We start from the raw sequence: 27,512 nt of genomic DNA, 5'->3' as shown, positions 1-27,512 counted from the left end.
TAAATATTCTTATTTCAGTATTAATTGCAACAAATGTTCCTTCAAAGTACTAAGTTAAACATGTGTGTCTGGATACTGTACTGACAAATTTTATTAAGAAGCCATAGGATTTCTGATATTTTCTGATATTTCTCAAAAAAACCAAACAAAAAACTCCCTCATGGTATGAAACTACTCCCTGGGGTTTGTCTGGACAAAAACTCTACAGCAGTTCCACTCACTTCTGTGTGGAATGAAACATAAGAAAGGCTGGTCCTGGAGATGGTTATTTACAAAAATGTTTTCAGCCTATGTGATCTACCAGAATGACTCCAAAAAAAAAAAAACCTGATTCAGCAAAGAACCTCCAACTGCCACAGACTTAGCCACAAAAAAAAAAAAACAACCACAAAATCTGTGCTGACAACCATATCTGTTTTCTCATAAGTCTTTCCCAGCTTATTAGAAGACTTATTTGAGAAGGCAGAAGCAAGTGACAGAAATAGATGTAGGATCTGTATTTTGATAACTTCAGGAATAACCTGGTTTGAACAAGAATTAAAGTTCATGTATTTCCAATGAGCTGCATGCTCTGGAACTGCTCCTAAGGGCACAGACACTGCTCGGCAGCCACTGCAGTGCCACTGCTCCCAGGAAACTGGAACATGCAGCAGTAACTGCACCTCAAAAAACAGGCTGAAGAGAAAGTTATTTGAAAACAAAGGACACACCACAACTCTCTCCAAGGATGTTTCTGGATATGTGTATCCCTGGCTGATGAACTAAAGGGAACATGAGCAGAATTCCTAGATGACAGCACTGAAGGATCAGATGCTTTTAACAGATGTACATAACACAGCTACAAGGTTTCAGAGATGCCCTTCAGCAAGCTTTTCCCAGTTTTCCAGTGTTCCCTGGGAATAAATGCCTCCTCATTTCATATACCGCATCACTTCCATCACTGTTCTGTCTTAACACAATCCCTCCTCTGCAAATCCTCTCCTTTCAGTGTTACATTTAACACTGCTGGAACAGAAATGTTAAGGGGCAGTGCTATGGAAACAAAAATCTGTGCAGATATGTTGAAAAAATTAACACTTCAGTTGTAACTGTGAATACTATAAATGTCACTGGAAAAGCAGCAGACGTCAGAACACTAATTTAAATAGTAACTTTTAACATTACACACAGAATAAAAACTGAAATTTAAGCCTGCAGTACATAGGCAAAGAGCTTGAACTGTCTCAATCCAATACAAAATTCTTTGAAGTTCCCCCACTAATGATAAACTTTTAACTTTTAAAAAACCACTAATGATAAACTTTTAACTTTTTTTTTTAGCAGCACTAAAATTTATTTGTACCAAAAATGTCACAATATAATTAGGAAAGCAAGTCAAAATATTTAAAGTTTACATCTTTGTTTACTTTGGAACATGAAAAAAACATTTAAACCTAGAAGCAGAGATTACCCAAATTCTGAGATGGAAATTTCAGCTAAAATGTAAAAAACTAAGAAGGCTCTTCAAAGTCCTCTGTACCTGACACAGCATCAGAGGCTCGAATGGTTTCTCCTTGAAGGGCTGAGCCAGAGGAGGGCAGCACAGGATCAGAATCATTCAGCATCCTCCAGCCAGCACATGCTGAATTTCCTGAATCAAGTACCACACTGAATCTCCGAGTTGACAGCAGGTCCAAATGCTATCAATCCTCTTTTTCCTGCTGGCTTCTGGAAAACAACAAAGGGACAAAATAAGGCATCGATATATTTATTAACTTATCTTACTGTTGTTTAACTAAATTAGGAACTGCTTTACTTCTATTACATTATAAAGCAAATTCCGTTATTTTGTCTTCTTGACAGTTTTGCACTTTCAGAAATACAGTGGAACTGGAAAAAAAGGTCAAAATTAAGCAATGTCACCTCCCCAGTTACCAAGAGCCGACACCTTTGAAAGAAATACAAAAGATGATTACGCTCTCACTAATTCATTTAGATTCAATTAAGGTATCCAGAACAGCAACAAAACTGTAATGAAGAAGTTAGTCCATGTGCAGCATTTAAAAACATTCTGGGAGTGGAATTTACTAAGTGCAGACTGTCAATGAAAATATAGAAATCCTTTTAACTGCATTAGCATGGCCCAAATTACAATAGGGCAGATTTACTGATTTATACAAAATTTCAATCCAGGAGACCCTGCAGCTTTGAGTGCCTGAGTTTGATCATCAGCAGGCAATGCCTGCACTAACCCAAAGTAGCCTACCAGAATACAAGAGCAATGGAAAAGAATTTGGGAGGTGAAGGAGGACCAGCTGGACAGGATGAACTGGACTATGACATCAATCAGTGAAGACAAAAGAAGGAAACTGAACACAGACCCAGTGAGTCAGCACCCTGCAATGAAAGATGCAGGGGAACTGCCACAGCAGGTGTAGAGCTTAACTAAAACAATAATAATTCTCTGAAAGGAATAAAAATTGGTTATTAATACTTCAGGCGAGAAGACATACAAATTTTAAAATAAGTTAGATAATCCCTCAGACACGCCAATATATAGTCTTTGATTTTTAAACAATACCTTTTTCTTTTTTTTACAAATCTCTGAAGCCCCAGCTCCTAAAGCATCTGTGCTCTTCAAAAACCACTTACTTCCTAAGCAATCATCATCTCTAGGTGTTCTCCAATGTCACTGTCCCAAAAAATAAGGGGGAAAAGACAAAACCCTCCCCAAATGCAATTTTCATCAGTGGATCACTTTATTTCATCAACTATAAATCTCAAGATTTGCATGACTGTGGCAGAGCAGAATTAGTAAAAACAATACTGATTGTACTAATTGGAGAAGACTCACATCAGTATTTCTTCTTTCCCCTGTGCCTTTTCTATTGGGGATTATGTAATTCTTTGCCTCAGTCAACCACTACCACTCAAAGAACTGGAGGAAAAATTAAACAGCAAAAAAGAACAGAACACACTAATTATAAAAACCCTGGTGCTCTATCTCATGGCTCTGAATACCTGCTCTAATAGGTAGTTTGCTCCAGTGCCTGAATCGGGGATTATATCCAGGCACTCTGCCACTGAGTTTTAAGTGCCTCCTTCACAGTGTAGCTCTGTAAGAACCTTTCAATCTCCCTGTTCAGAATCTCCAACTGATCACACGTCACTCAACTTTTCAGTGATATGCCTAAAGGGAGAGGAAAGTCAGCTAATCACTTCATTTTAACTCTGTAATAAACTATGAAACAAACAAATTCTGTAGCACACACAAAAAGTACCTCCTGTTTGCATATTTACCCCAAGGAAGGAACTGTCTACAGGTTGGTGTTCACAGTGCTGCACCTGGGCTTTCAAGGCCCTGGGTGCAATCTGCTCTTCAAATGATGTTTGAGTCACCAAGTACCACCACGACATTCCAAACCCAGAACCAGCACCATCTCTTAGGAGACACAGCTAGTTGAACACAAAGTGCCTTTTCCATGGTCACTCACTGCCCACCCAGTGCCTCAGCTGCACAGGCTCCAGCTCTAACAGAGAACAGCAGCAACACCTGTGAGACCTGAAAACAAAGATTCCATGCCAGAATCATTCTTCTTTTTGCTACAGTAGATGATATCTAATTGCTATTACCTATATTATCACCATTACCTCCAGGAAAAAATTTTAGGGAGCTCCAATTTTAAAATTATTCCACATTTGAGAGATATAAATATACAGTGCATTTAAACACTGAAGTTACAGATCCCATATGTTTGCTGTAAAATGCCTAGTTGTTCCTTATTATTGTTTAGTAGCTCACCTTTTTCCTTTCCCATGTGGTTCACAATATTTTTCATGAAAAAGAGGAAGTTTCACACTTACTTTACATGAATCTGCTCTTGCAGAATTGCATCTTAATACAGACTAAACTTAATTGCCTAAAAGAAGCTGAAATATCAAGTATTATCAAAACACAAAAGGATAAAGCCTTAACTCACAACTATACTTTGCACTTCTAAGCAAATGTTCTACAAACTGCCTGCAAAAATATTTACTACAACATATGGCAACTTTGGAATCTTCAAATACCTCTTTCTCTTCCAAATTCAGTGGGACTTTTTGTTCATTTTGGTCTGTTTGTTCTCAAGTTCAGTGTTTAACTGCAGCTGAGATACTGACAGAAATGTCAACAGAAACAGAAAACTGGCAGTTTTGTTTTAGACGAGCTGAACATCCGGGATAATTTTACTTATTTCTACTAACACAATGTATTAATCACATTTCTGAAATTGGAAGTTCCAGCTGGAAACTGAGAATTATTGTATTTCCCTTAGTAGACAACTCCCATCAGCATCATCCTGTTCTTTCTATCTATGTTAGGTAACTATATCTAATATTATGCAGAATATTAGAAAGGATATTTTGTTCCTCTGAAAAAACTGAGGCAAAAAACCTCAATAAATGATGGGGGGAAAAAAAGCAAGCTAACATTAACGGACATATATTCAAAAGGCCGAGTTCCTGCTGAGGTTCACAGCTTCTAGGAGAAGCAGTCTCCAGAGGGAAAATGCCTAAGGTTTTAGGACCAACTATAAATGAATTCAGAAACACAAATCAGGAGTCGCTGCAGTAGTATGAGCATTCCAGTGAAACAGAACAGTCACTTAACTAGAAGTAGAGCATAAAGCTGATGCACAGTATCTCAAGAAAGAAGGTCCACTCAAGGAAACATTTATTTAGTTTCTTCCTCTCCCATTAGTTTTCAGGTAAAATGTTTCAAATTTTCCAAAACAATTGAGGCACTTGATTTCATTCTGGATTTAAATTACAGAAGCAATGGAAGCACAGAGGTATTGTAACCTAGAAAAATCACAGAACTGTCACAAGCTTTTAATTTCAATTTGGTCAACTATTCTCAAGCAGTAACAAACCCAAAATCACAGGGCTGCCACACTGCAAGAGCAGAGAGCTCAGCACTCACATTAAGTAGCCCTGTGGATTCTCCAACTGCTGCAAACCCTTGTGGTTTTCAGTAAACAGACTGAAGATATTCCAAAGCAGACCAGGCAACCACATTAATCAGAGAGTGAAAAGAAGAGTCCCAAATTTCAAATCCTGCTACTGCAACACCTCACAACAGACACTCAGAATATAATTTCCAACAAACCTTCACTCATCAAATAACATCCCACTCGTTATCTTCCTTTCACATTCAGACAAAACCCTACCGGAAGCACTCTCTTATCTACTGCCTTCCATTGTGAGCCAGCTGGCAGCAATCACAGGTGAAAAGGGAGAGATTATCTCTGCCAGTAACACAGAGTTGAGATATTCATGGCAGGATGGGCGGAGGACACCTGGATCTGCTGACTTCACTAAGCCCTTTTTAGGATGCCCAAGATAACATCTTGGAGGGGACAGAGCAACTTGTTCAAGAACACCAACATTTGCCCATTTTTTTGGTGTTTTTCTAGATAAAGAACGATTCAATAAATTATGACAAATATTCATTCAGATGGGAATTTCCACTTTTATTTTTTCTCATTTCCCTGAGGGGGAAATAAAATCTCAATGGGTCCTCTGCATAAAGGTTTTGTCTTTACTGCAGCGGATTATTTTAGCTGCATTAAGAACTCTGTGCTTCAGGTAACTGGGAAGACTTCACTCTAAAAAATTATCTTGAAAGGAAGCCTAGTAATAAAACCTTTAACAGGAACTAAACCCATCCCCAAAAAAGTAATCTTATTTCTTGTTTATCTGAGGACTTGCATACAAAAAAGTCTGTCAATAGCTAGGATAAATTCTTCAGATTTAGCTTACTGGGGATTTTATTCAGTGTTTGAGGAATATGCATGAAAGACCAGTGATCTTTATTCCCTCATTCTCACATCTAGATAGCAAAATATGTCGCATTTTATTCCCTGATCTTGGATGTCAGCACCCTTCAATACCCGGCCAATTTGCTGTAATCTGCACCAAAGTTGACACCTCATGATAAAAAAAGTTTAAAAGATGTAAATGCTGTCTAAGTCTTCATACTGAAACTCCAGTTATAGTTTTAGATCCATTAAGGAAATGCAACAGCCACGCCCCAACGACAGGATGGAAATCTCAAAAATTAAAATGGCCTGTGTAAGGTTCTGAACTTGAGGGTTGGTGAGAAGACATTCTTTGCATCTACAAAGAAATTCAAAGCATGATTTTACACCAGCTAGGTTTTCAAAGCAGATATCATTCATCAGTGACCAATTTCATGTCCATCTCCTAACAGAAAGCCAGTCTGTCCCAGTACATAAGATACTAGCTTCAGTTAGACTGACTTCTACCTGGTTTTTAGATGTATTTTTCTAAAGGTTTCTTCAGAATTTGTTTCATATGCAAAGTACTTGGCTGAAACAATGATATCCCAGTCAGGCTTTTTAAATATCAAAGAAACTGCAGGATATTTCTAGAGGGCAGAAAACATCCTTTCCAGAACAATGCAACAGCGATTTCAGTCCCAATCTCCACTATCTTCTCATTTTTATCCCTGTGAAAGAGTTACTGGGCTTGGCCTATGATAACCTCCTTTAAGTGCTAAAAATTCCTAATCAGCAAATATAATCACATGAGCAAAACCAAAACAGTGTGAGAACTCATAAGGATTTAATTTCTGATTCAAATAAATGTTGGCATGGCTTAGCTGATGCACTCCTACTCGGAAGATTGTCCCCCATTGAAAATTATCCTCCATCCCTTTTTGGCAAAGATGACAGCTGGGAAACCTGCACTTTCTGCTAAGCAGCAGCAAAATTAATCTCTTGCATCATCAAGCACTACAAAAGCAGCCCTATGGATGCCAGTAGGGCATCACCTACTTTGTACAAGAACAAGCAGTTCCAGTGAGAGCAGGGACAAAAGTGCAATTCAGTGACCCCCAAGAACAGTAGGAACAGGCTCTGCCCTGGCTCTGGAGATGCTCCCTCCACCTACTCAGCCATGAAAGATGCAAGGACAGATACTTTACCGGCATGGAAAGCAACAGAAAATCAGATTCCACAGTACAGCCTGTCTTTTATTTTCATGTAAAACATATCCACAGCTTGCTAATTTAAGTGTCTTATGAAGGAAGGGAAACTTCTCCAAACAGCTGGGAGATGGACCTTGTGACAAAGAGAGGCAATGAGAGCTGAAGAACAAGAGGTGACAGCCCTAAAGCTGAAGTCTGGCTATTGTGAGACATGAAAACTGTGACCCTCACTCCTCCCCTGCACTCCAACTAAGTTACTGTATTACTGCTTGACTGCTAAAGCCAAGCTGCAGCTCAAGGTCAAAAGTCCAGACATTCCTGGTAAACACAAGAATTTTATGCCAGAAGTATACATTTGATATATCATGTTAAAAATCAAGAATGCATAAAATCACATGTCAGTGCTTATAGTTAGACCTCAAAGAATAAAACCAAAGAGAAATAACACTACAAAACCCGTAACACTTATCTCTAAGTGCTTTGCTGGCTATCATTAAACACAATAAATGAATTCCAAGATTACACACAAAGCCACCTCTACCTACAATACTAGCAACTTAAAAGTGGCAGTTCATTTCTTCCTATTCTAGAGTCAATGTATTACTCCAATTTTAAAAATTTAATAAGCTTTTATATTTGCAAGATGTAGACTGAGCAGTAATACAGCCATGCTCCTCAGGGATAACCCAGCCTAATTTAAGAAACCTCTGCTCCTCTTAAACATCACAGGAAGCAGCAATTATTCCAGGCCAGTAGGAACACCTCCTTACAGCCAAAATAAGACAAAATATCACCAAGATCTAGCTTTAAGGTAGCTTTTAGTATCAGGACAGTATTTCAATCTCTAATGCACAGAGCATGGCAGGGTAATAATTTGTCAGGGGTGGCACCATGGACACCCTACAGTCATCTCACACCACACCTCAGTCTACTCAGACCTGCTGCTTGTGCCCTCACCTCCCCATCTCCCATAACAGAGAGGTTCTACTCCTTGTAAAGCCTCATTTCTCAGTGTTGGGGAGTATCCCATTGAGTTTCTGCCAAAAGTAATGGAAAAGAACTGACTGGTTTGGGAGATCAGGCTGTTCCAAGACAGAAATGGGTGAAGCAGAGGATGAAGAATCTGCACCCTTTGAAGGTGGTGGAAAGAAAGAGTTTTTATGGTACCAACACCACAGGAGGGCAAAGCTCCCCAAGGACACCTGAGCACACCAACGCAGTGAGATGACCAGAGGGAACAGGTGAGCCAAAACTTAATCCAGAGGTTTCTACACATCTGTTGAGATCCCCTTCCTCAATCTCCCTGATGTTTTATCAAGAAACTTTTGAAGGTACTGTAGGACCCCGAGGTGTAATGATGTGGTGCCATGAATTATTCAGCAGTGCCCATCTGCACCCCTCTCTGCAGCTGGGACAGGCAGGACATTTCAGTGGAGCTTTGTCAACTGCAGACTTTCTGCCTTTTTATGTTTGGTGCTGAAAATTTCTTTCAAACATTCATGGTATGAACACTCATCCTGCCTTGGTACAGGAAAGACTATTAAGTGCACATTCACACGACACCACATACCAACACACAGGGCTGATGACAACCAACTAATGAGATTTAAAATGTAAACAAACATTAACTACTTTTTTTAAATTTTCCAAGATGTAGAAACAAGTTTTCAATCACCTTCTAGATTTTTCCATCATGAAAAATGACTGAATACATTTATAAATTTCATAAGATCAATACTTTTCAAAAACAGAAAATAATGAAGAGTTTAAAATAAAATTTAGAGCAAACCAATTTAACAGCTTACTTTTTAAAATACAAGGAAATTGATTAATTCCAAGAAGAAATATCTTCCCTTAATAACAAGATACACTCATTTGGTTTCTGTACTTGCAATAATAAAGACATTAACCTTTCCAAATTAAAATCTCTTTAGTCACACATTATAAACCCTCTCTGCTGTGTCTGAAACTAAAACACCTTCAGGCTTTCCATGGTTTCTGTCAGGCTGCTCACTTACCTTACATAAGCCTCATAGGAGGGCCAGTGCCTCACAGGATGGAAACCTGTGCTCACACAGGACAGCAGTCCTGCAGGTTTGCAGGGGATGTGGGACCTCCTGGATGTGAGGAATTTCATGTGTGTGCAGAGCAGATTATCAGATTAGCAGCACACACACACTGGGCCCCGCAGCAGATAGACAGCAAAGACAACGAGGGACTCCACAGTACAAAAGAACTGCACCAAGCAAAAACACAGAGCAGCTCCCAGGTTTATGCCAAGCATAACATGCACACACTGAGGTTTATTTTGATGTCTTTCAGGTTAAAACCCTCTTACTTCACATTGCAGCACACAGGACCCCAAGCAGTCAAGGGAAGAAGGGATGGACTGCTGGGTAGGTCATGCACAGAATGAGAATGACACCAGGCATTACAGGCAGTTTATTCTGGGCAAGTAGCAGAAAGAGCTTCTTTGAGCCAGATTGAAGTTCTCACAGTTAAATTCAACTGAATAGCAATTTCTCACAGAAATACTCAAGGCACTTTAGCAGCAGGCCCATCAGATATCTGGCAAACACGAAGATTTAATTTAATAACAGATCCTATCTGTACTACAGATGTTGCCTGTCACAATTGCACAAGTCAGGAACGTTAAGGGCTACAACAGAGCTGTGCTGGCACAAGTGTCTCACACTGCTGTAATCAGATCTGCAAAACTGCACTTTTACCTGTGTTTGCAGGGTGGAGCACACGAGCACCACCCTGTGCAGTGGGCTCTCAGTGCAGCTGCACACAGAACCTCAGCTCTATCACAGGCCCCTGCAAGCAGGGAAGCAGTTAATCTCAGGGGGGAAAAAATACTTGGAAAGCTCAATCCAATTCCTTGGAAGAAGTTACACTGGCAAATGTAGGTAGGTGCGTAGGCAGGAGAGGCTTTGCTAGCTCAGCTCTGTGTCAGCAGCTGGGGACAGAACTGTGACAACAGCACTGACAAACTCCAGTAACCCCTAACACAAGGCACTTGCACTGTGCACATCCTGCAAGCTGTAAGCCCATAACTGTGTTTGGGAAACAAAATTCATATTGCCTGTAGTGCTTTTGGCATTTATGAAAACATTAATTGAAAGAGGGAAGTAAAGTATTACATACATGTCATTTTTATTTTCTAGCAGAGCTCCATGGGTAGCCTAGGCAGATACTGACTTAGTAACAGACTGACATTTGGCATTTCACTACTCCTACAGTATCTTCTTAAGCCTTTACTCAGAAGAACATGAGTAAGATAATCCCATACTCCCCCTAACAATGAAAATTTAGCCCCCAAAAAACTGAGGTTTTGGGTCAGGTTTACTTCTGCTTTCAAGGTCTGAACAGCATGAGCAAAAATCAGGTAACAAACAGATTTTGCCCATAAGGGAAAGCTGTGAGCAGAATCAAAGCAGTGTAGAGAGCTCTACTGTTTTGGGTTTTTTCCCTTTTATACAGATTAAGAAGCAATAAACACAATTTTAGGTGGTCAAATGTTTAGATTAAAAGCCCAAGCATGATCATCTCTTAACAAAAAACCTTCTAAAGGCTCCAGCAAAAGCCAATTTTACAAGTCATGGTTGAAAAGTTTAGTCAACAGAAGTATCAATTACAAACACTGCCAGGGTATCACTCAATTCACAGGATCATTAGCAATCCTTTTCCATCATCTTGAAAAAAACTATTTTGCAAATACATACTATATATTTGCCTAATGTTTAATTTCTGCAACTGAACTTGATTCCTTAGCAACTGTCCAGGAAACTTTGCTTAGGGAAGGCAATTCACACCCTCTGGCATTTCTCCTAGGGGCAACAGGGAAATTAGTTCTTATCAGGGCCCTTAGGAACATTCAGCTATAAATCCAACAGCTAAATGAGAGAATCTTAAAATTTAACTTTCCCCAATCCCACAGCTTGTTTATCTTTAAATAATCTATCATTTCTGATCCTACCAGTACAGCTGCTGAAGAAAACAAAATCATGTGGTTATGTAACTTTTTCCCTTATTTTGTCTGTAAAAAGTGAGTTAAAATATAACCTCTGAAACTAGCTATCATTTTTATTCTTATTCCACCAAAACAGCCTCATTAAATAAACAGAAATGAACTTCTTCCAAATTTGGTGAAACACTAATTACAGCTCGCTGATTATGTTATTAAGGATGCAGTAAACACAGTTGAGTTTCCAGTTTTGATTAGAATTTACTGGGAGAACATGCATAATGCTCATTTAATATGTGTGTCTGAGCTGCCTAACTGAAAATTTAAGCTTTTTAACCTCAAAGTCTATCAGTGCTCTTGAGACCACCATCAAGAACGCCTGTCAAATATCCACTCATTTGAGAAGCTGCCTTAGATAAAAACTTCCCAGCAGTGAATCCTCCAAGCATTAACTGGGAGCTGAGAACTCATGCATGACTGCACACACAAACAGGAACCAGCTCCTGCATAAATTGGGCAAATCTTACTTGTATTAAAATCCTCTCCTTGCATCTCCTACCACTGCTCTACTACTTGTGGCACAAGAGACACAAGGTAGAAAGTGCAGCAGAGAATAAAACTGGTGCAGAGACACCAGTTCTGTCAACTAATGCCATCTAATGTCACTCTCGCCCAGCCCCTGCTCCTACTTCCATCAGTTATGTTTCATAACTCTCAGCCCAACCCCTTTAATCCTTGCTCTTCCTCTTCCCACTAATACCTCCAGCTTAAAGTTTCAGGCTGTACAGAATTAAAATCCGACAGTCGTTAAGTTACACTATAAAGACAATTACTATCTTAAACCAGAAACAAATAACGTGATAACTGCCAGAAAAATCTTCATAGTAAAGCTGGATTAAGCAGAACAAACACTGGCTTTAGGGAGTCCACTAGACACTGAAAAAATATTTATTCAATTTTATCTACTAACCTAGATTTGATTCTATTTGCATTGCTTTGGGGAGTTCGGGGTTTTGGTGTTATTTGCTTTTTTGAATTCAAAACCCATTTTTCAGTTATATGCAAACACCCTCTGAATCATGTGTGAATAGACATTAGTTAATATTATTATTTTATATTTCAACAGTTTTAAAAACTGCAGGTATTTTTGCACTGTACACATATTTGCAATACAGCAAAACCTTCATTTGCGTACCAACGGAAATTACCCCTTAAAGAAACAACCCAAAAACTTTGCAAAAAAATGTTTAAATGCTGGTCTTAAAAAGACCAATTATTTGATTTTCTAATCAATTATTTGATTTTCAGTCTCAATGGAGGCTGAAGGCCAACATGGGCCTTTAGTGTTTCACCCCAGTGCATTAAAACACCTTTATGTATGACATATTTCTGGAAATGTCAAAGGAAAAAAAATTAAGTCCTAACTGAAGAGCTATTTTAAGCTTACTTCTATATTTATTCCTATAGAAAGTTCTAAATGTCAAGGAATGATAACAAGTGGGTGGCACACATAAAAGTGGAGCACAACCCAGAATATCTACTACAATTAACACGGTACATGGTACACTTGGACAGTAACTACACATCATTTTTCACTGACCTGCAATTAAATTCCTTAAACAGCTAGTAAATTTTATTTGTAGAAGTAGCACCAAGACTGTTAAAGCTAAAGTAATTTGAATTACCCTTTAAAACTGAGAAAAAAATACACAAAAGAGCAAACAGTGGAAAGTTATCATAAAATGAGGCATAATATAGTTTAATATTACTTGCCAAAGAATTTAGCTAATCGAGACTGTGGTTACTAGGTATTCAAAAAAGCTATTTCTGAAAAAAATGTGAACTCTATTATCCAAGGAAAAAGCAACCAACCAAAAAAATCCAGGGAATTTAGGAAGGCTATATACATTCTTCTGAGTGAAATAAAAGCAATCAACTTTTTTTTTTCCTCCCAGAAGTTCCTGGAATGAAAACCCATGAAAGCCCATGCAAGAAAAAGAGCATGTTACATTGTTTCAAATTACTGGAGATGAAAACTGCAGAGCGAGCATAATACAAATTCATATTATAACACGTTGTGAGATTATAACATTCTTTCCAAATTAAAAAAGACAAGTTAAGATAGTAAGATTGTCCTAACCGCAACTAAAACATAAGCTGTTACTTGGAGGCATAAACTATTTAACTGTATGAAACATAACTTGGTCGCCACCAAATAATGGTTTTTGCAAGCCAAATAAACAGCTCCAAATTATCACCACCTCCAAGAGACAGCATTTAAGTACATTCGTGCCAAGGACAGGGAATTGGCAAGAAATTTATGAAATATTTAAAACCTACAAACAATTCCTACTGTCTAAGTATTAGGTTTTTTTCTTCCAGTCAGCAGAACATGATTAAGTTCAACTCCTCGTGTTTAACTCACCAATAAGGAGATCCCCTCCTTTGCCCAGAGAAAACCAACACCTCTGCAAGGCAGGGAAGTTTCAGTCCCACCCGCCGAAGCCCCGGAACGATTTCGGCTGGGCTCGGTTGGGTTTCTGGGTCCCCAAGGGCGCTGCCCCGCCCCAGCCACCCCCGGCGCGGGCCCGGGGCCGCTGGTGCAGTCGGTGGTGCCATCACGAAGCAGCTTGCCGGCGTCAGCTTGGCCATGACGGCGACGGGCTCCGAGCACACCCGGCCTCTCCTCGCCTCTCCTTCCCCCCAAGATGGAGGAGCCGCCTTCAGCCCGCTCCGCCCGGGGAGCGGCCGTTCCGCTCCGGCCCCGCCGTGGCATCAGCCAAACGCTTCCTCCGGGACCTCACACGGAGCCGCCGCCTTCTCGGAACCGGGCCAGACCGTGCCATGCCCGCGCCTCGCTGCTCCCCGGGGAACCCCCCCCCCCGCACCCGAGCCACTCCGGCCGCCCGCCCGCCTCCATTTTATAGCGAACCCAAAGGAGGCCAGGCCGCCTTTCCCGCGACCTCCCTGCCGCAGCGGCGGTCCCGCTCCCACTCTCCTCCACCCCCGGTGCTCCCCCACCTGCCTCCCGCACTCACCGCGAGCAGAGAAGGGGAGCTCTCACCGCGGCCGCCAAAGGTCTCAGCCGCACCGCGCCGCCATTTCCTCCTCGCTCCGCGGCAGCGCTGGGCGGGGCCGCCCCGCCCCCGCCACCATCGACACCGAGATGGCGGCGGCGGGGCCAGAGCGCCGCCCTTGGTGCGCGCCTCTCGGAGGACCCGGCGGGCGCTGGGCGGGAGAGCAGCGGCTCCGCCCCGCAGCGCCCTCAGCGCCCTCAGCGCCATGGCGGCCACTCCGCTCCTCACGCGGGGCCCTCAGTGCCGTGGCGGCCCCTCCGCTCCTCACGCGGGGCCCTCAGTGCCATGGCGGCCCCTCCGCTCCTCACGCGGAGCCCTTAGCGCCATGGCGGCCCCTCCTCATAGGGCACAGCGCCTGTGCCCGTTCTGCTCTCTCTCAGGCCCGCTCCCGTTTCTCTGCTCGCAACCCCACGCTGATCCCGGGCACGGCAGCTTTAGCCACGATTCGTCAGGGTGGACGGGCAGAGGAACCAGGGTGCTGTTGCACAGCCACCTGCTCACGGCAGCTGTGCTCTCCACCTGTATGCATTCCACTGGGACTTGGTTGGTTTTTCTGTTCTACTCACACTGTTTGGCAAATAGCTGCTGTAATGCCTTCCTCTGACTCCGAGTTCGGAGTGCTGAGAGTGGAACGTTCTCTGAATCTGCCCATCCAACACATGGAGCCTCCACAGGAACATCCTTGGTCAATGATTAAGCTACTAAAAAAACACTGCAGCATTCAAGCTGCTACAAATTGCTACAGAGAGTTAACTTCCATTTACATGTGGAATTCCTTCTGTTGCTTTTTGGCACATTGGCACCCAGAAACATCCACTTCTGACAGACACTGAGGGATCCCAAGGGGTACAGAACACTCCCAACACTGCACAGAGACTCCTGACCTGGGCACCTGAAGAGCCTTTAGACAGCTGGAGGTGTGAGGTTTGGCTCTTTGGTTACCCTGATCTTGCACATTTTCCTCATGGGTTGATAACACATGTTTCAGGTGGATTCCAGATACAGTGTTTACTGAGATAAGGAATGAAAACATGGGGGGGGGGAACCTACCTAGAAATAATTCTACAGAATTACAGGATTCTGTCAAGTAATTTGATTACATATTTTAGGAGTCTATTCATGAGACTTCTGATGGTAAAAGCTCAGAATAATGCTGGAAAACCTGCTATTAGCATAGTCAGCCTCTTTCTCCAGCTGTAAAAGTGGGCAGATTTAATACTTCACCCAGAAACACCAAGAGGTAAAAAGCCACAACAGATTCCTGTGCAAAAGTACCAAACACCACAATTACGGCAAGCAGGAATTCAGATTTTGTTCTGCAGCTACAGAGTTGCAATAAATGAAATCACATGGAGGGAAAATACCTTAGGGTTTGGTAGATAAATCTGCAGCGTGATTTTTCCTCTGGGAAAAGCTAGTAACAAGCTTTTAATGGATAAATTTAGCATCTAGGGAGTGCTCAAACCCAGGAATTACACACACCAACGGAGAGGGAACACGCAAAACAAGGAATTGCACAGCAGCAGTGAATGGGGGATGCCTGCCACAAGGAATCCTGCAGTGAAACAGGTATTAAATTCCTCTTACACGCATTTAGTAAGAGGCTTACACCACTTTAAGGAGGTGTACATCACTTTAGTGGTGATGTAAGCTGCACCTCCAGTGAGTGCCACCTGAGCACACTACACTTCCAACCACAAAACCTCTACACCTTTGTGATAAAGCCAGTCAGAGGATCGACCTTTGTTGACTTAACATGTGTCACCTTCATCATCAGTACCTCAGTTCTTTTCCTGCCTTGTTGTCTTCCTAATTATTTTCCTCTTACAGCCTATTTTCTTATAATTTGGGAAATTTACTCCTGAGTTACCAGTCTGAATCTACATTGTCCTGGCAGCAAAGCAGGAGGAGCATTTTTTTTGTTATAATATGAGGTTTTTTTCACTTTAGGCCTTCTCTCCAGTAACATGCTGGTAATTTGAGACTGGTTTGAAATGAAAACTCTGCTGGGAAATCCTAGAAGGGATTAATAACCATCAATCAGCTTCTAAAACAGTCTAATAAGCACTTTAGCTGTCTCTCCTCCTTAGATACCAGAGAAGCTTATGCTGACATACCTACAAATCCCTCAGCACTAACTCTCTTTAAAACTTTTTTCCACTTCCTTCCAAAAGTGGGTGGTCAGTGCACTAACTTTCCTCAGCAGCTGACACATTTATGCCTTGGGGTTCCCTAATTAATGTTTGTTTGTTTGTTTTAACTTTGGGTTTCTAAAATTGGCCTCACTTACATTTGTTGTGTCTCACACAAGGGTTGTTATGTGTGACCCATAAAACCTTGGGTACAATGCCCCCACATCTGGGATGTCACTTCTCACCCACTTTCCCCTTAACCACTGTTTGAAGATGCGCAACCTTAAATATAAACACAACACTTATTTTATGTTCATTCCTTCCCTCAGTTCTCCATCACTGATTTCTCTGAGTGAGCCAATTGCAGCAGCCAGGAAAAACTGCAGATGAGAGCCCATGAAAGGAGCATGGATGAAAGCAAACAAGCAGGTCCTTTTCCCGTCTCAGTTTCTGGTGATTTTGTTGTATTTAACAGATAATTAATACATTTAAGTCAGAAGAGACTAATTTCTGTTGGCTGTGCTCCAACTTTACCTTTTTTCTTTCAGTGGAAAAAGACCTCTGTCCTCAGGGCTCTGCACATCACAAAATAGGCACGTCAGGTAAATAGGCAAGGTAAGGCTTCTTCAGGATTCTTGATTCTCCAAGGCTCTTGGAGATTTTCCAAAAAGACTGGATGAACACAGAGAAATACTTTACTTAGGGTTAATCACATCCACATAAATAAAGTAACCCCCTTCTTTACCAGCTGACACAAATTTGCAGAATTTTCCCTCTCTCCAATTCCAGGTAAATTCCTTCCATTCAATACAAGCATTTTTGTGACTTCTGGAATTAGTGACTGTGGTTTGGGATTCACTCCACTTAACCCCAAATATTAGTCATCAAAACATGTCTTTGAAATTAGGATTTAACAAATCATAATTAATGTTAAAAATCTATAAACTGCACTTACAGTTATTATAGATTTGTTTTAATCTCAGTTTTGTCATCTTGCCCCCCAAAAATCCAACTTTCCATGTTACTACTGCCTCATCACCATAAGATTCTTGTAGAACTGTGGCATATGGAAGCTGTATTTTGGGAGAATTTCCCAAGAGCAGAGTTGTGTATTTTAGTCCAACTTGGGAGTCACAGGAATATCCTGCAAGGCTTTCCCTGAGCAATAACAGAAAGGGGTTTTTCCAACTTTTGGGAGAATTATGAAGGTTTTTAACAGAAGTCAGTGTTTGGTGCTAGGAAAAGAGAGAATGAAGTAGGAAACCTTTTCCCCTTCATTGTTCCACAGCCTTGGATCTTCCTGGAGTGTAAAATATGTATAATTTATTACTCAAGATACTGCTCAATTCCTCAAACATGCAGTATCTTCATTGCACTCAGAGCATTAGTAGGGGAAAAAAGGGCATGGATCAAGATTTCCATCCCTGATGGTGTTCCAGGCCAGGCTGGACTGGGCTTGGAGCAACCTTGTCCAGTGGAAGGTGTCTCTGCCCTCTATCAGTTTAAAGCTATTCTTCCTTTTCTTGCCACTATGGTTCTGATGAAATACAGATGGCCATGATATTCTGCACTTTGTTCTTTGTGTGTCTCTTCCAATTCAGGATATTCTATTATCCCGATTATTTATTACATCGTAGGTTTTCTCTGTTTCAACATAAGCACAACTGTAATAAAAGTGAGTTTTGGAGCCTGGGCTTCATTGCAGTTACAAAATCAAGAGTGAAAAGTGTACAACTGTGTCCATATTCCCCATCTGTGTGAGTGAAATTACTTTTTCCTGAGATGTATCGTTTGCAGCATTTCACACAGACAAGTGTACATTTTAAGCTTGTTCTCCCTTGAAATGCACAAATCGAGGTTTTGTTGCAAAATGTGGAATATGTAAAATTTTCTGAAGGGAGGATGTTCTTTGAAGTTTTGGGGAAGTTAACAAAGATTGGTAAGAAGGATGTACCAATGATTGTGGACACAAAGAATGCAGAATTCATGGGCCACAAGGCCATCTGACACAACTCCAAGATAAGGAAGTCACTAATATAGCCAATTGAGCAATTGTTCTGAAATCAGCTCCAACTGGGTTAAAGGTAATTAGGGCAGGGGCAGATTGTGACCACTGATGGATCCAAAACACAAGACTGAGCATGCGGATTGTTCAACTTGTAGCCAATGACCACTAATTCATTTGCTGAAATGTATAAATAGTAAGAAAGTTTGACAGTTGGTGTGCTGGCTCTGTGGATTTGCCCCCCAGCACCCGTTTCTGCCCAGAACTGTAAATAAATCAAATACCTCGACTCTGTGTGTGGATTGGCTTCTTGTTCACCTGGTGCAAGAACCTATTTTAGCAACATTGTGTTCCTGCTTTATCTGCAGTGACCCACAAACCCCGGCGTGGGTTCATCAACGCCTCAGCAGCCACTGTGCGTTTTGGCAGAGACCATCAATCCTCAGCCAGAACAGCTCCCAGCCCAGCGATCGCCACACGTGGGAGCTGCCGGGGCTGCACAGGGATACCGCAGGCGGTGCCGTGCCCGTTTCCCTGGCAGATGGCGGGGCCGCAGCGCCCAAGGCCTCTCGCTACAACCGCTGCTCGCACCGACCCCGCTGCGACCGCGCACGAGCCACCGCCGCCGCCTCACACGGCGGTTCCGGCGCCCCTCGCGCCGGGCACGGCCCAGATCAGCCTCTGCCTCAGCTGCTCGCAGCGGGGCCGGCGCTTAGTGCCGTGAGGCGAGCGTGGAGCGGGCGCCCAGGGCAGCAGGAGGAGGCGGGCGCTGTCCCTCAGAGCCCCGCGCCCGCCATGGCCGCCCCCGCCGCCTCCGCGCTGCCCCGGCTCCGCTCCGCGGTCGCCTGTTCTCGCCCGCTTCCCGCGCGCTGATTGGCCGCGAGCGCCGCTCTCGCGAGACCCGCGCGCCAGCGGCCCGGCGGAGGCGGCGGAGGCCCCGCGTTCGTGCGTCGGAGCGGCTCCGGGCGCGCGCGGTAAGATGGCGGCGGGGGGGGCCGCGCCGGCCTCGGGGCACGGCGGGAGCGGGTCCCTCACCCTGACCCGGACGCGCCGGCCCTGCCGGCGCTCGTCCGCCGCGGCTGCAGCGGAGGCGCTGGGCCTGTGGCGAGCGGGGCCCAGCGCTGCCGTGGCCCAGCGCCCCTGTGGCCCGCGCAGGGCCGGGCCGGGCCGGGGCGGCGGGGAAGCCGGGTCCCCGGCGAGCCGGGTCGGGCCGCAGCACCAGCTCGGGGCAGCGGGAGCCCCTTTCCCCCAGCGCGGTTGCGGGCGGCGGAACGCGGGGCCGGGAGCGATCGGGGCCCGGGCGGGTCGTGCTCCCGCTGTCGGAGTTGCCGGGTGCGAGGCGGCTTCGGCCGCGGATTAGAGAAGGGAGAACCTGTTGGAAGCTGCTCGCGGTGAGGAGTCGCGCTGCCGCTCGTATTGTCTGACAGGACTGGCGGTGCCTGTTGCTGTTGTTGTGGCCGCCTGCCCTCCCCTTTTCGCTGCCCCCGTGGTCGTGACTTGGAGGTAGAAATCATGAACGCGGCTTTGGTAAAATGCTGTGCCTGCCAATTCGAACAGAAATATTGTCTAGAAAAATAGTGGGGATAACGTTTTAGTAGCGCTGACAGGAGAACTTTCGGGGCGGCGAAGCTGAGCTGGTGTAAAGCTTTGAGTTGTACACTGGGTAATATATCATGGACAGTTTTGTAGCTGTGCAATATAGGGAGCTGTCCGAAGTTTTGGTGAAGATTTAAAGCAAATATTGTTTACACAGGCATTGCTCTAAGTGTTTGTCACAGTCTTTCTGGCTGGCTGTCAGACTCTGATTCACTGGTTTCACACTGTGCTGATGTCCTGTGTAAATTCTATACAAGATTTTTTTGGAGTGGATTTAAGAGTAAGTAGAAAAAGATGGTATTTGAATTTTTTTATTATGAGATTTCTGAAAGCAGCTTTAGAGCCTGGTAAATAGATACGGGAGAGTGCAGGAATGAGGAGGAAAAAAATGCAAAACTGGTTTAAGATAAAAAGATCAGTTTTGGATTATTTATTTAAAAGAGCTCATAGAAAACTCTAAAGATGGCAGTAACACAATTCTTACACACATTAAACTTATTTCTTCTTGAATAATGTTAAATGAGATGCTGTTCCTTTGTAGTTGGAGTCCAGGATGAGTTATGCAGAAAAACCTGATGAAATCACGAAAGATGAATGGATGGAAAAGCTTAATAACTTACATATCCAGAGAGCAGACATGAACCGCCTTATCATGAACTACCTTGTCACAGGTAAAAACACCCAGTAATGCCTGGAGGCTCTTCATGTGTGTCACATGCTTTATCAGTTTGGGGTGGAATATGGAACTGGATGGAGTAGAATTAAGGGCTGAGAGAACTTTGTCATTGCTGTTGGCTTCTCTTAGCAAAGCCCAACAGCTCTGGTGTTCTCCTAGCTGCAGACTGACAAAGAATCAGAGACTGAGCAGTTCTCATGGAATACAGATGACATTTATGAGCCTGAGCTCTTCTGTTAAATGATAGAGAAAACAGTGTTTTCTGCAATGCTGTAAACATGACCTGCTTCTCCGTGATGTCCTTTTTTGTGCCATTGAAACAGCTCAAGATAAGTTGCTGTTGTTAAATAACAGTCTGAAAGCTCCAAGAACAACTATCAGAAGCAAGTTTTTAACTGGGCAGAAAGATAAACTCTGAGAGGGCACAGTTGTCAAAATAATTTCAGACCAGAATATTAACCCTTTTAGCACACAGCCTGGTTTTATACTTGGAACAAGCCAAACCCCTGGGGAATTGTTGGTAGTAATTAGGTGCATGCCATCCCAGGAAGCTGTGCTAGGGCGGAGGTGTTTGTATCCCTCTACACCCCTGTTTACACTGAGGGTAGTGAAGCCTCTGGGTTGAAGGAAGAGCATCTTAGTGGGTGGTGTAAATCAGTTTTGTGTCTGTGAACGCGAGACCTGGGGTTTAAAAGAGCTGCTATACCCTTAAATACTACACAAGAGAGCAAAATTATATCTTCTTGTCTATCTTCTCAGAAAAACTGCTGGATCTGTGTAAACAGATCTGGGGCTGGAGGGCAAAGCAAAACCACCCACTTGAAAATGGGACTTTCACAATTTCATTTTGCAGTAAGCACAGTTATTTCTTTAAGTATAAAACAGGCTTAAGAGGTATTGGATTACAGGTTGCTTCCCTGGAGAGTGAGCATACATGAATTCAGAATGAATTAAGCATTTACTCTAAAATGCCTATTGGATAAATGACTTCTTATATAGAGGAGAATTTTTCACAATTTTGGGTTAATCTTTAAACCCCCAAATTGCACAAGCAACACTCAAACTAAGCTGATATGTTTTCTACTAAAGTGTTTCATGCAATATATTCTATGGGTAAAATGTTCCTATTTCAGAGGGCTTTAAAGAAGCAGCAGAGAAATTTCGGATGGAGTCTGGAATTGAACCCAGCGTGGATTTAGAGACTCTGGATGAAAGAATAAAAATCCGTGAGATGATCTTGAAAGGCCAGATCCAGGAAGCCATTGCGTTGATAAACAGCCTCCATCCAGAGCTGCTGGATACCAACAGATATCTCTACTTTCATTTGCAGGTGAGGACAGGTGCCAGACTTTTATCTTTGTCTTAGAGTTTGCTGAGAGAATGGGGAAAATTGTGAAGAAATTAAGGTTATGTTGGGAGGTTTGTGACTGAACATGGGTGCAATTGTGGGTGTTCTTGGCATTTTTTGGTAGCAATGGGAAACTTTGTGGCATGGTGCAGGAGCCACCATATGCAGTTATTAACATGAAAACTTGTAACAGCACCAGTGACCTGTGACTTACCAGCTTCCAGTCGCTGTTGGTCTGAATTCCTTTAGTAACCCATCTTCTCAAACCCTGTTACTCAAAAGCACCAAGTTCCCTTTTTCAGTAGATTTTGCAGCCAAGTTGCTGCTCCTTGTCTCGCACATTGAGAAGAATTGACCTCAAACTGTCAAATTACAGATTAGCATTTGTCTCAAATTACACACCAGTGTCTGAATCTTCTAGGCTTGCAATAGTGGAGATTTGTTAATTTGTTGTGCTAATATTGCTGTGTCTTTGGTGTGTAGCAACAGCACTTGATTGAACTGATTCGGCAGCGTGAGACAGAGGCAGCTCTGGAATTTGCTCAGACCCAATTAGCAGAACAAGGGGAGGAGAGCAGGGAATGCCTGACAGAAATGGAGCGCACGCTGGCTCTGCTTGCCTTTGATAATCCCGAAGAATCACCATTTGGAGACTTGCTGAACATGATGCAGCGACAGAAGGTAGTCCTTTCTCAAAGGGAACTGATGTCTTTTATATGTATGTTATGAAAATAAAATCTAAATATTTTTGAAATGCTCAGAGAAAACTTATATAGTGATACGCAAAAGAACAGAAGTGTTTATTGAGCAAGATTAAAAAAATTGTGTTAATATATTCCAAATGTATTCAACTGCTTGGCTCTCTTCCTTGCTTTCTTCAGGCTTGTAGTCTGTGGAGCTTTGTCCTGGCCATTTCTGAGGAATTAGCACACTAGGTGTGATCTTCCCAGTGTCTGTGTGACTTTAGCAGTGTTAATTATATGAAAACTGTCACTGAATTTCAGTTTTTCTTTTCCAGGTATGGAGTGAGGTTAATCAAGCTGTTCTAGACTATGAAAATCGTGAATCAACACCCAAGTTGGCAAAATTACTGAAACTACTACTGTGGGCTCAGAATGAGCTGGACCAGAAGAAAGTGAAATACCCCAAAATGACAGACCTCAGCAAGGGGACGATTGAAGAGCCCAAGTAAAATGTGTGCAGATGGACATCAAAAAAATCTTAGTACTGCACAGTATACATTTATATCAGTCTGTGACTGAAATATTTTTACTACAGTACAGCACTCAATTCAGATTTTTCAATGAACATCTAATTTGAAGGGAGAAAAGTCCCTTTTAAATGCTGCAAAAACTGCATTGAAAGGCGCTGTATCTCTTTGGAAGTCTGACTTAGGCTATGCACTATAATACATTTTTAAAAAAACAATTAAACAGGACAGGAAAAATAGCATTTTTAAAAATACAGAACTCAAGCTTTCTAATTGGCTGCTGATGCCTAGTTTAGTGGCCAGTGAGTTAATATGGAGTTATATTGGCAACTGTTCAGTTTTACTGTCTCCTGTTTGAAATGTGTATATAGAACAGTGAATATTTTCTACCTTTAAGTTATAGCCAGATATACATTCCCCTTAAAAGTAACTGGTCAAGTTTTCATCTATAAACTTTGCAGTAAGGTCAACTTTTTGCTTAGGAAATAGTGTACAAACTTGTAAATCATAATTTAAGGACTTTTGTTTTGGTTTTTTTTCTTCCTCGTTTCTGACTTCTTGGTGCTTTATATGGTGAGAGCTATGTTCATAATGGATCAGTGACCCATCTTTTCAGGAGGAGTATTGATGGAAATAGGTTTTTTCCTTAATATTCACAAATGACCAAAACGGCCCCGGAGGCATTTGAGGTTTCTTTTTTTTTAACAGGGGCCTTTTCCCCCCTATGTTAAATTTGCGGTAATTCCAGGTGGCTGCTACAGCTTTGAAGGCCACTGGATATCTGTAAGCTGAAAGATTCATGTTAGGAAATCAAGTGGTGGGGAGAGATGCTTGTTGAAGCCTCTGATGCATCATTTTGTGCAGGATCTGCCTTCATGCTTGCTGAATGAGAATTGTAGTTTTAGAGCTACTTGGGCTGTTTTTATGCCTTGAGCTAAGCAAAGCAGGGCTGTCTAAAACCAGAAATTTGCATTTTGTCACTTCTTCCATACCTTTCTGAAGAGATGCAGTTCATTCTCATCTGTATTTGTTTACTGACTGTCCTCACTCCAGTTAGAACTATAGTTTTAATGTGAAGTCCAGACTTTCAAGTCAACAAATTGTAATCTTCTGGGTATGGGATGTTCTGGTCGAGTGATTGCAGCGCTGCACACTGGTTTATACCCAGTGGTAGGAAGCACTAATCTTGCCAAATCTATCTCTAGATTTTTAGGTCTATAGATCAAGTTTTGCCAAGCACAGAGCAAGCTGATGAGTGAAACAGTTTAACATCATGAGACACTGGCAGTTGTCACACTAGTCCCATACTGTACATAATCTAGTCTTGTATGGTAGGTATTACCCTGTAGAATGAAACTTAGTTTTCACTTAATTTTACTGGAATACTTAACGCATTAAACTGTATAAAGCTTTGCAGATACACCTGGCTTAGGGGAACTAACACAACCTGTTACTGATTGCATTACTGTGAACACTGTTTACTTGTGTAGCTATTTTTGGGGGGGAAGCCATTGTTTGTTAAATAGCTGTGAGAGATGCAGAGCACCAAGGTTAAGCGAGATGATGGATGTAACAAGATCATTTGTTCCCATTTCTTACTGTTCTGCTCTCCACTTAGAGGCATTTGTGGTAGGGAGGTCTTCAAGTTTATATATAACAAACAAGCTATCAGTAGCCCCCCAGCTACAGCAGCAGTTTGGCTTTCCTTCACCAGGCTGGTTATTCTAACACCAAACTTTTAACAGTTGTGGGTTTGGTTGTTTTGGGGTTTTTTTTAATTTTTTTTTTTCCTTTTTGAAGTCGGTTGATGTCTGAAAACCATGTATAACTTTTAGTTTGTGAGAAACTGTATGGTTAATGTTTAATAACAAACTGCAGAAACAAAACTGGAATAGCTCTAATTTCTTCATGTAGAACTGATTAGCTTTTCTTCTCTGTTCTGACACTTGTGTTGTTGAATCTCCTGTACAGCTTCTCCTGGGTGAAGTGGAAAGTGGTGCGGTTTTGTGGCATGATGAGCATTTTTCTCCATGAGAAATGCGGTATTACAGCCATGGGTGAGAAGTTCATGTCCTCCTAACGCTACCTTAATTCCATAGAGTATTTGGGCAATGATTGAGCATAGATTACTTGAATTTTCACTAGCTTGTTGTTTTTTTCCATTTAAAAATAAACACGTTTTTAAGGGGGTTAATATAAAATTAGTCTAGAACTATTTCACTTTGTTTTTATGAACATGCCACATTGATAAGCAGCTTTAATCTGTAAAGTTTTTGGTAACTGCAAGAAGATACTCGAAAGCTATGCATTTTAGAGAAAGCATAAAGGTAGTGATATTGGTACTTCTAAGGATCTTTATATTAGTGTATATAAAATAGTTTGCATATACAAATATAATATATAATCTGTTTGAAATATTCTTGAATGGTAGGGGCTGTGAAACATATTATAATTTATGGAAATATTGTACACAGTAAACAGATGTCTCAGTACACAAATGAATTTTTGTCATATGCATGAGAAGTGTCTTATTTGGTGACTACTAATGAATGGGCTTTTGTTAACCCATTTTTGTTAGATAACCACTTTAACAAATACTATTAAATGCCACTTTGATCAGTTTGCTTAAGTGTAAAAATACATATTTTGTTCCACTGAATTTAGAACAATATGAAAATAACTTTTGTAAGAAGATTTGTTCCAAACCCAACGTTGGCAGACAGGTCTGGTCGTTAGAGGTGGTGCACTTATCCTTCCCCAGCCTTGCCTTTGGTGAAAGCAAATAAGATTTTTTCATTCATGCTATGGATGTGGAGAAGCTGGATTGTAAAATATCCTGTCTTATACCTCTGCAGAAAGGCTGCATAGCAAGTGTGTTTTGATTAGGCTACAAATCTCCCTCCTCTTCCCAAAGCCATCACCTCCCTGTAACTGTCTTTGCTGTTCCCATGTTTTGTTTCTGCCTGTCAAATCTAAGCTGAGCTGTGGCTGCTTCTGTTGTACAAAGGAGGGATTTTGGAAGGGTGGGGGTTCACAGACTTTCCTGAAGATGAAGTTGTGGTGGTACTTTGAGAAATACTTACTGAACTGTTTAATTTTATGTAGTTGGAAAAGCAGAGGCTGCTGCACAGAAACTTAACAGCAGAATTTTGAGTAAAGCATTTCTTCTCAAGACTTTTGAAGAGGCAAACATACACCTTTAAGCCAGATGAAGTACCTCTCTTTAAGATGATTTCATTGAAACACTTTCAGCTTCTTCCACCCACATTAAAAGAAAAATTGAAAAGAATTCTGCCTCCTTTCCACTCCTTGTAAATACAGGAAAAGCCACCACATTATTCCAGGGTGATTTTATTGTTTTTAATTTGTAAAATTTATGCTTTGTATGCTTGAGTATAAGCTTAAAGGCATTACTTTAAAAAATCCTTGACTAGCTGAGTGTTGTTCGACTTATTTCAAACCACCTTGTGTCCAAGTGGGTTGCAAAGCTCATTAAATGGAGTTGGATCCCTGTGTGTTGTGTCTTCACGGGAAATGGGGCTGCTGCTGTCAGCCACGGCTGAGAGCATCCTTGAGAGCCAGAATAGAACAGGATATGGAGTCCTATTTGCCCTAAATCTGCCTTGAGGCTGCAGGTTCTGACCTGCACTGTAGCTCTCTCTTCCCTCCAGAAGCGACACCCTGTCAGGAATTGTTTCTGCTCTGCTGTCCTTAACAAAAAGGGACGAGGAGGGTTTCTAGCTTTTGTGTGAGATGGTGTCCCCAGCCCTGCTCGCTGCTGGGTGTGCTGTGCTGAGCACTGACAGAACACAGAGCTCATGAACAGCACCCTCAAACAGATTGGTACTTCTCCATGGGCACCTGTAGGTGCTACAAACTATTTTTATTCCTTTCTGCTCTCCCTCTGCCTTCACCTCAGTTAAGCACAAAGTTGGTCAAACCACTGGTGGGCTGCATACTGATGCTTTCAGGCACCTCAGACCAGAAAGCCCTTTGTGTTCTGTCATGCACTTCATGAGGATTACAACATGATTCCAGCAATAGTGGCTTGAGGATTCCAACACTATCCTGCTACCTTATCTCACTTGGATCAGTTGCTGCATGGAAGTTGCTGTTCATTTACAAGCAGGCTCAATTTGTCAACTTGTCTGATAATTTGCTTTTTTTCAGTATATTGCTGTCTAGTAATATTGCCAAGTTGGGTTATGTAGCAGTAGAAACCCACATGTGTTTTCTTTATTGTGTGGAGAAGCTGCATTGAAACTGTGCTGGGTTAGGGAGCTGTCAAGCTGCAGTCACTGTCCTTTCAGGAGACAACAATTGTCCTTCATGGAATGTATGAGCCTTTTGCTCCATTCATACCCTTTCAGGAATTGATCCTAATCTGCACTTAACTTCATGAAATCTTCAAATAATCCAACCATTGTATAGGTGAACTACAGGGATAGTAAATGTCAGGTCAAATATTAACCCAATAATATTTTGTTTAGTTTAACCTTTTGACAGATTAGGCTGAACACAGGAAAAA

General features: G+C 42.1%; 2 protein-coding genes across 5 annotated transcripts in view; one reads left to right on the top strand and one right to left on the bottom strand.

Moving 5' to 3' along the window:
* The window catches only part of DIDO1 (death inducer-obliterator 1), a 48,087-nt gene extending 33,995 nt beyond the window's left edge, over nucleotides 1–14,092 (bottom strand). For 2 of the 3 annotated variants that reach the window (XM_059862750.1, XM_059862752.1), the window contains exons 1-2: nucleotides 13,979–14,092; nucleotides 1,520–1,707 (exon numbers count right to left, since the gene is read on the bottom strand). In XM_059862750.1, the coding sequence (XP_059718733.1) occupies nucleotides 1,520–1,604 (85 nt within the window). In that variant the 5' untranslated portion in view covers nucleotides 1,605–1,707; nucleotides 13,979–14,092. Of the gene's footprint in view, nucleotides 1–1,519; nucleotides 1,708–13,365; nucleotides 13,656–13,978 lie in introns of those variants that run through there. The other variant, XM_059862751.1, reaches the window with a different exon arrangement.
* Nucleotides 14,093–19,013: 4,921 nt separating this feature from the next.
* On the top strand, nucleotides 19,014–26,497 carry GID8 (GID complex subunit 8 homolog). 2 transcript variants are annotated; one of them, XM_059862352.1, is made up of 5 exons: nucleotides 19,014–19,128; nucleotides 20,292–20,421; nucleotides 21,560–21,756; nucleotides 22,258–22,455; nucleotides 22,793–26,497. In XM_059862352.1, the coding sequence occupies exons 2-5, from the start codon at nucleotides 20,304–20,306 to the stop codon at nucleotides 22,964–22,966; spliced, it is 687 nt and encodes a 228-aa protein (XP_059718335.1). In that variant the 5' UTR covers nucleotides 19,014–19,128; nucleotides 20,292–20,303; the 3' UTR covers nucleotides 22,967–26,497. The 2 variants fall into 2 exon arrangements, with proteins under 2 accessions (XP_059718335.1, XP_059718336.1); XM_059862353.1 differs by lacking the exon at nucleotides 19,014–19,128 and adding an exon at nucleotides 19,497–19,657.
* Nucleotides 26,498–27,512: the final 1,015 nt, after the last annotated feature.

This window comes from Haemorhous mexicanus, chromosome 18 (assembly GCF_027477595.1).
Source record: "Haemorhous mexicanus isolate bHaeMex1 chromosome 18, bHaeMex1.pri, whole genome shotgun sequence".
NCBI lineage: Eukaryota > Metazoa > Chordata > Aves > Passeriformes > Fringillidae > Haemorhous > Haemorhous mexicanus.
Note: the sequence above shows the minus strand (reverse complement) of the source record. Positions and strands in the feature narration are given on the sequence as shown.

Coding starts and splice junctions, on each gene's coding strand:
- GID8 (XM_059862352.1), top strand. CDS start 20,304: ATGAGTTATGCAGAAAAACCTGATGAAATCACGAAAGATGAATGGATG. Junction 20,422..21,559: donor CATGAACTACCTTGTCACAG/GTAAAAACACCC, acceptor TTCCTATTTCAG/AGGGCTTTAAAGAAGCAGCA. Junction 21,757..22,257: donor ATCTCTACTTTCATTTGCAG/GTGAGGACAGGT, acceptor TTTGGTGTGTAG/CAACAGCACTTGATTGAACT.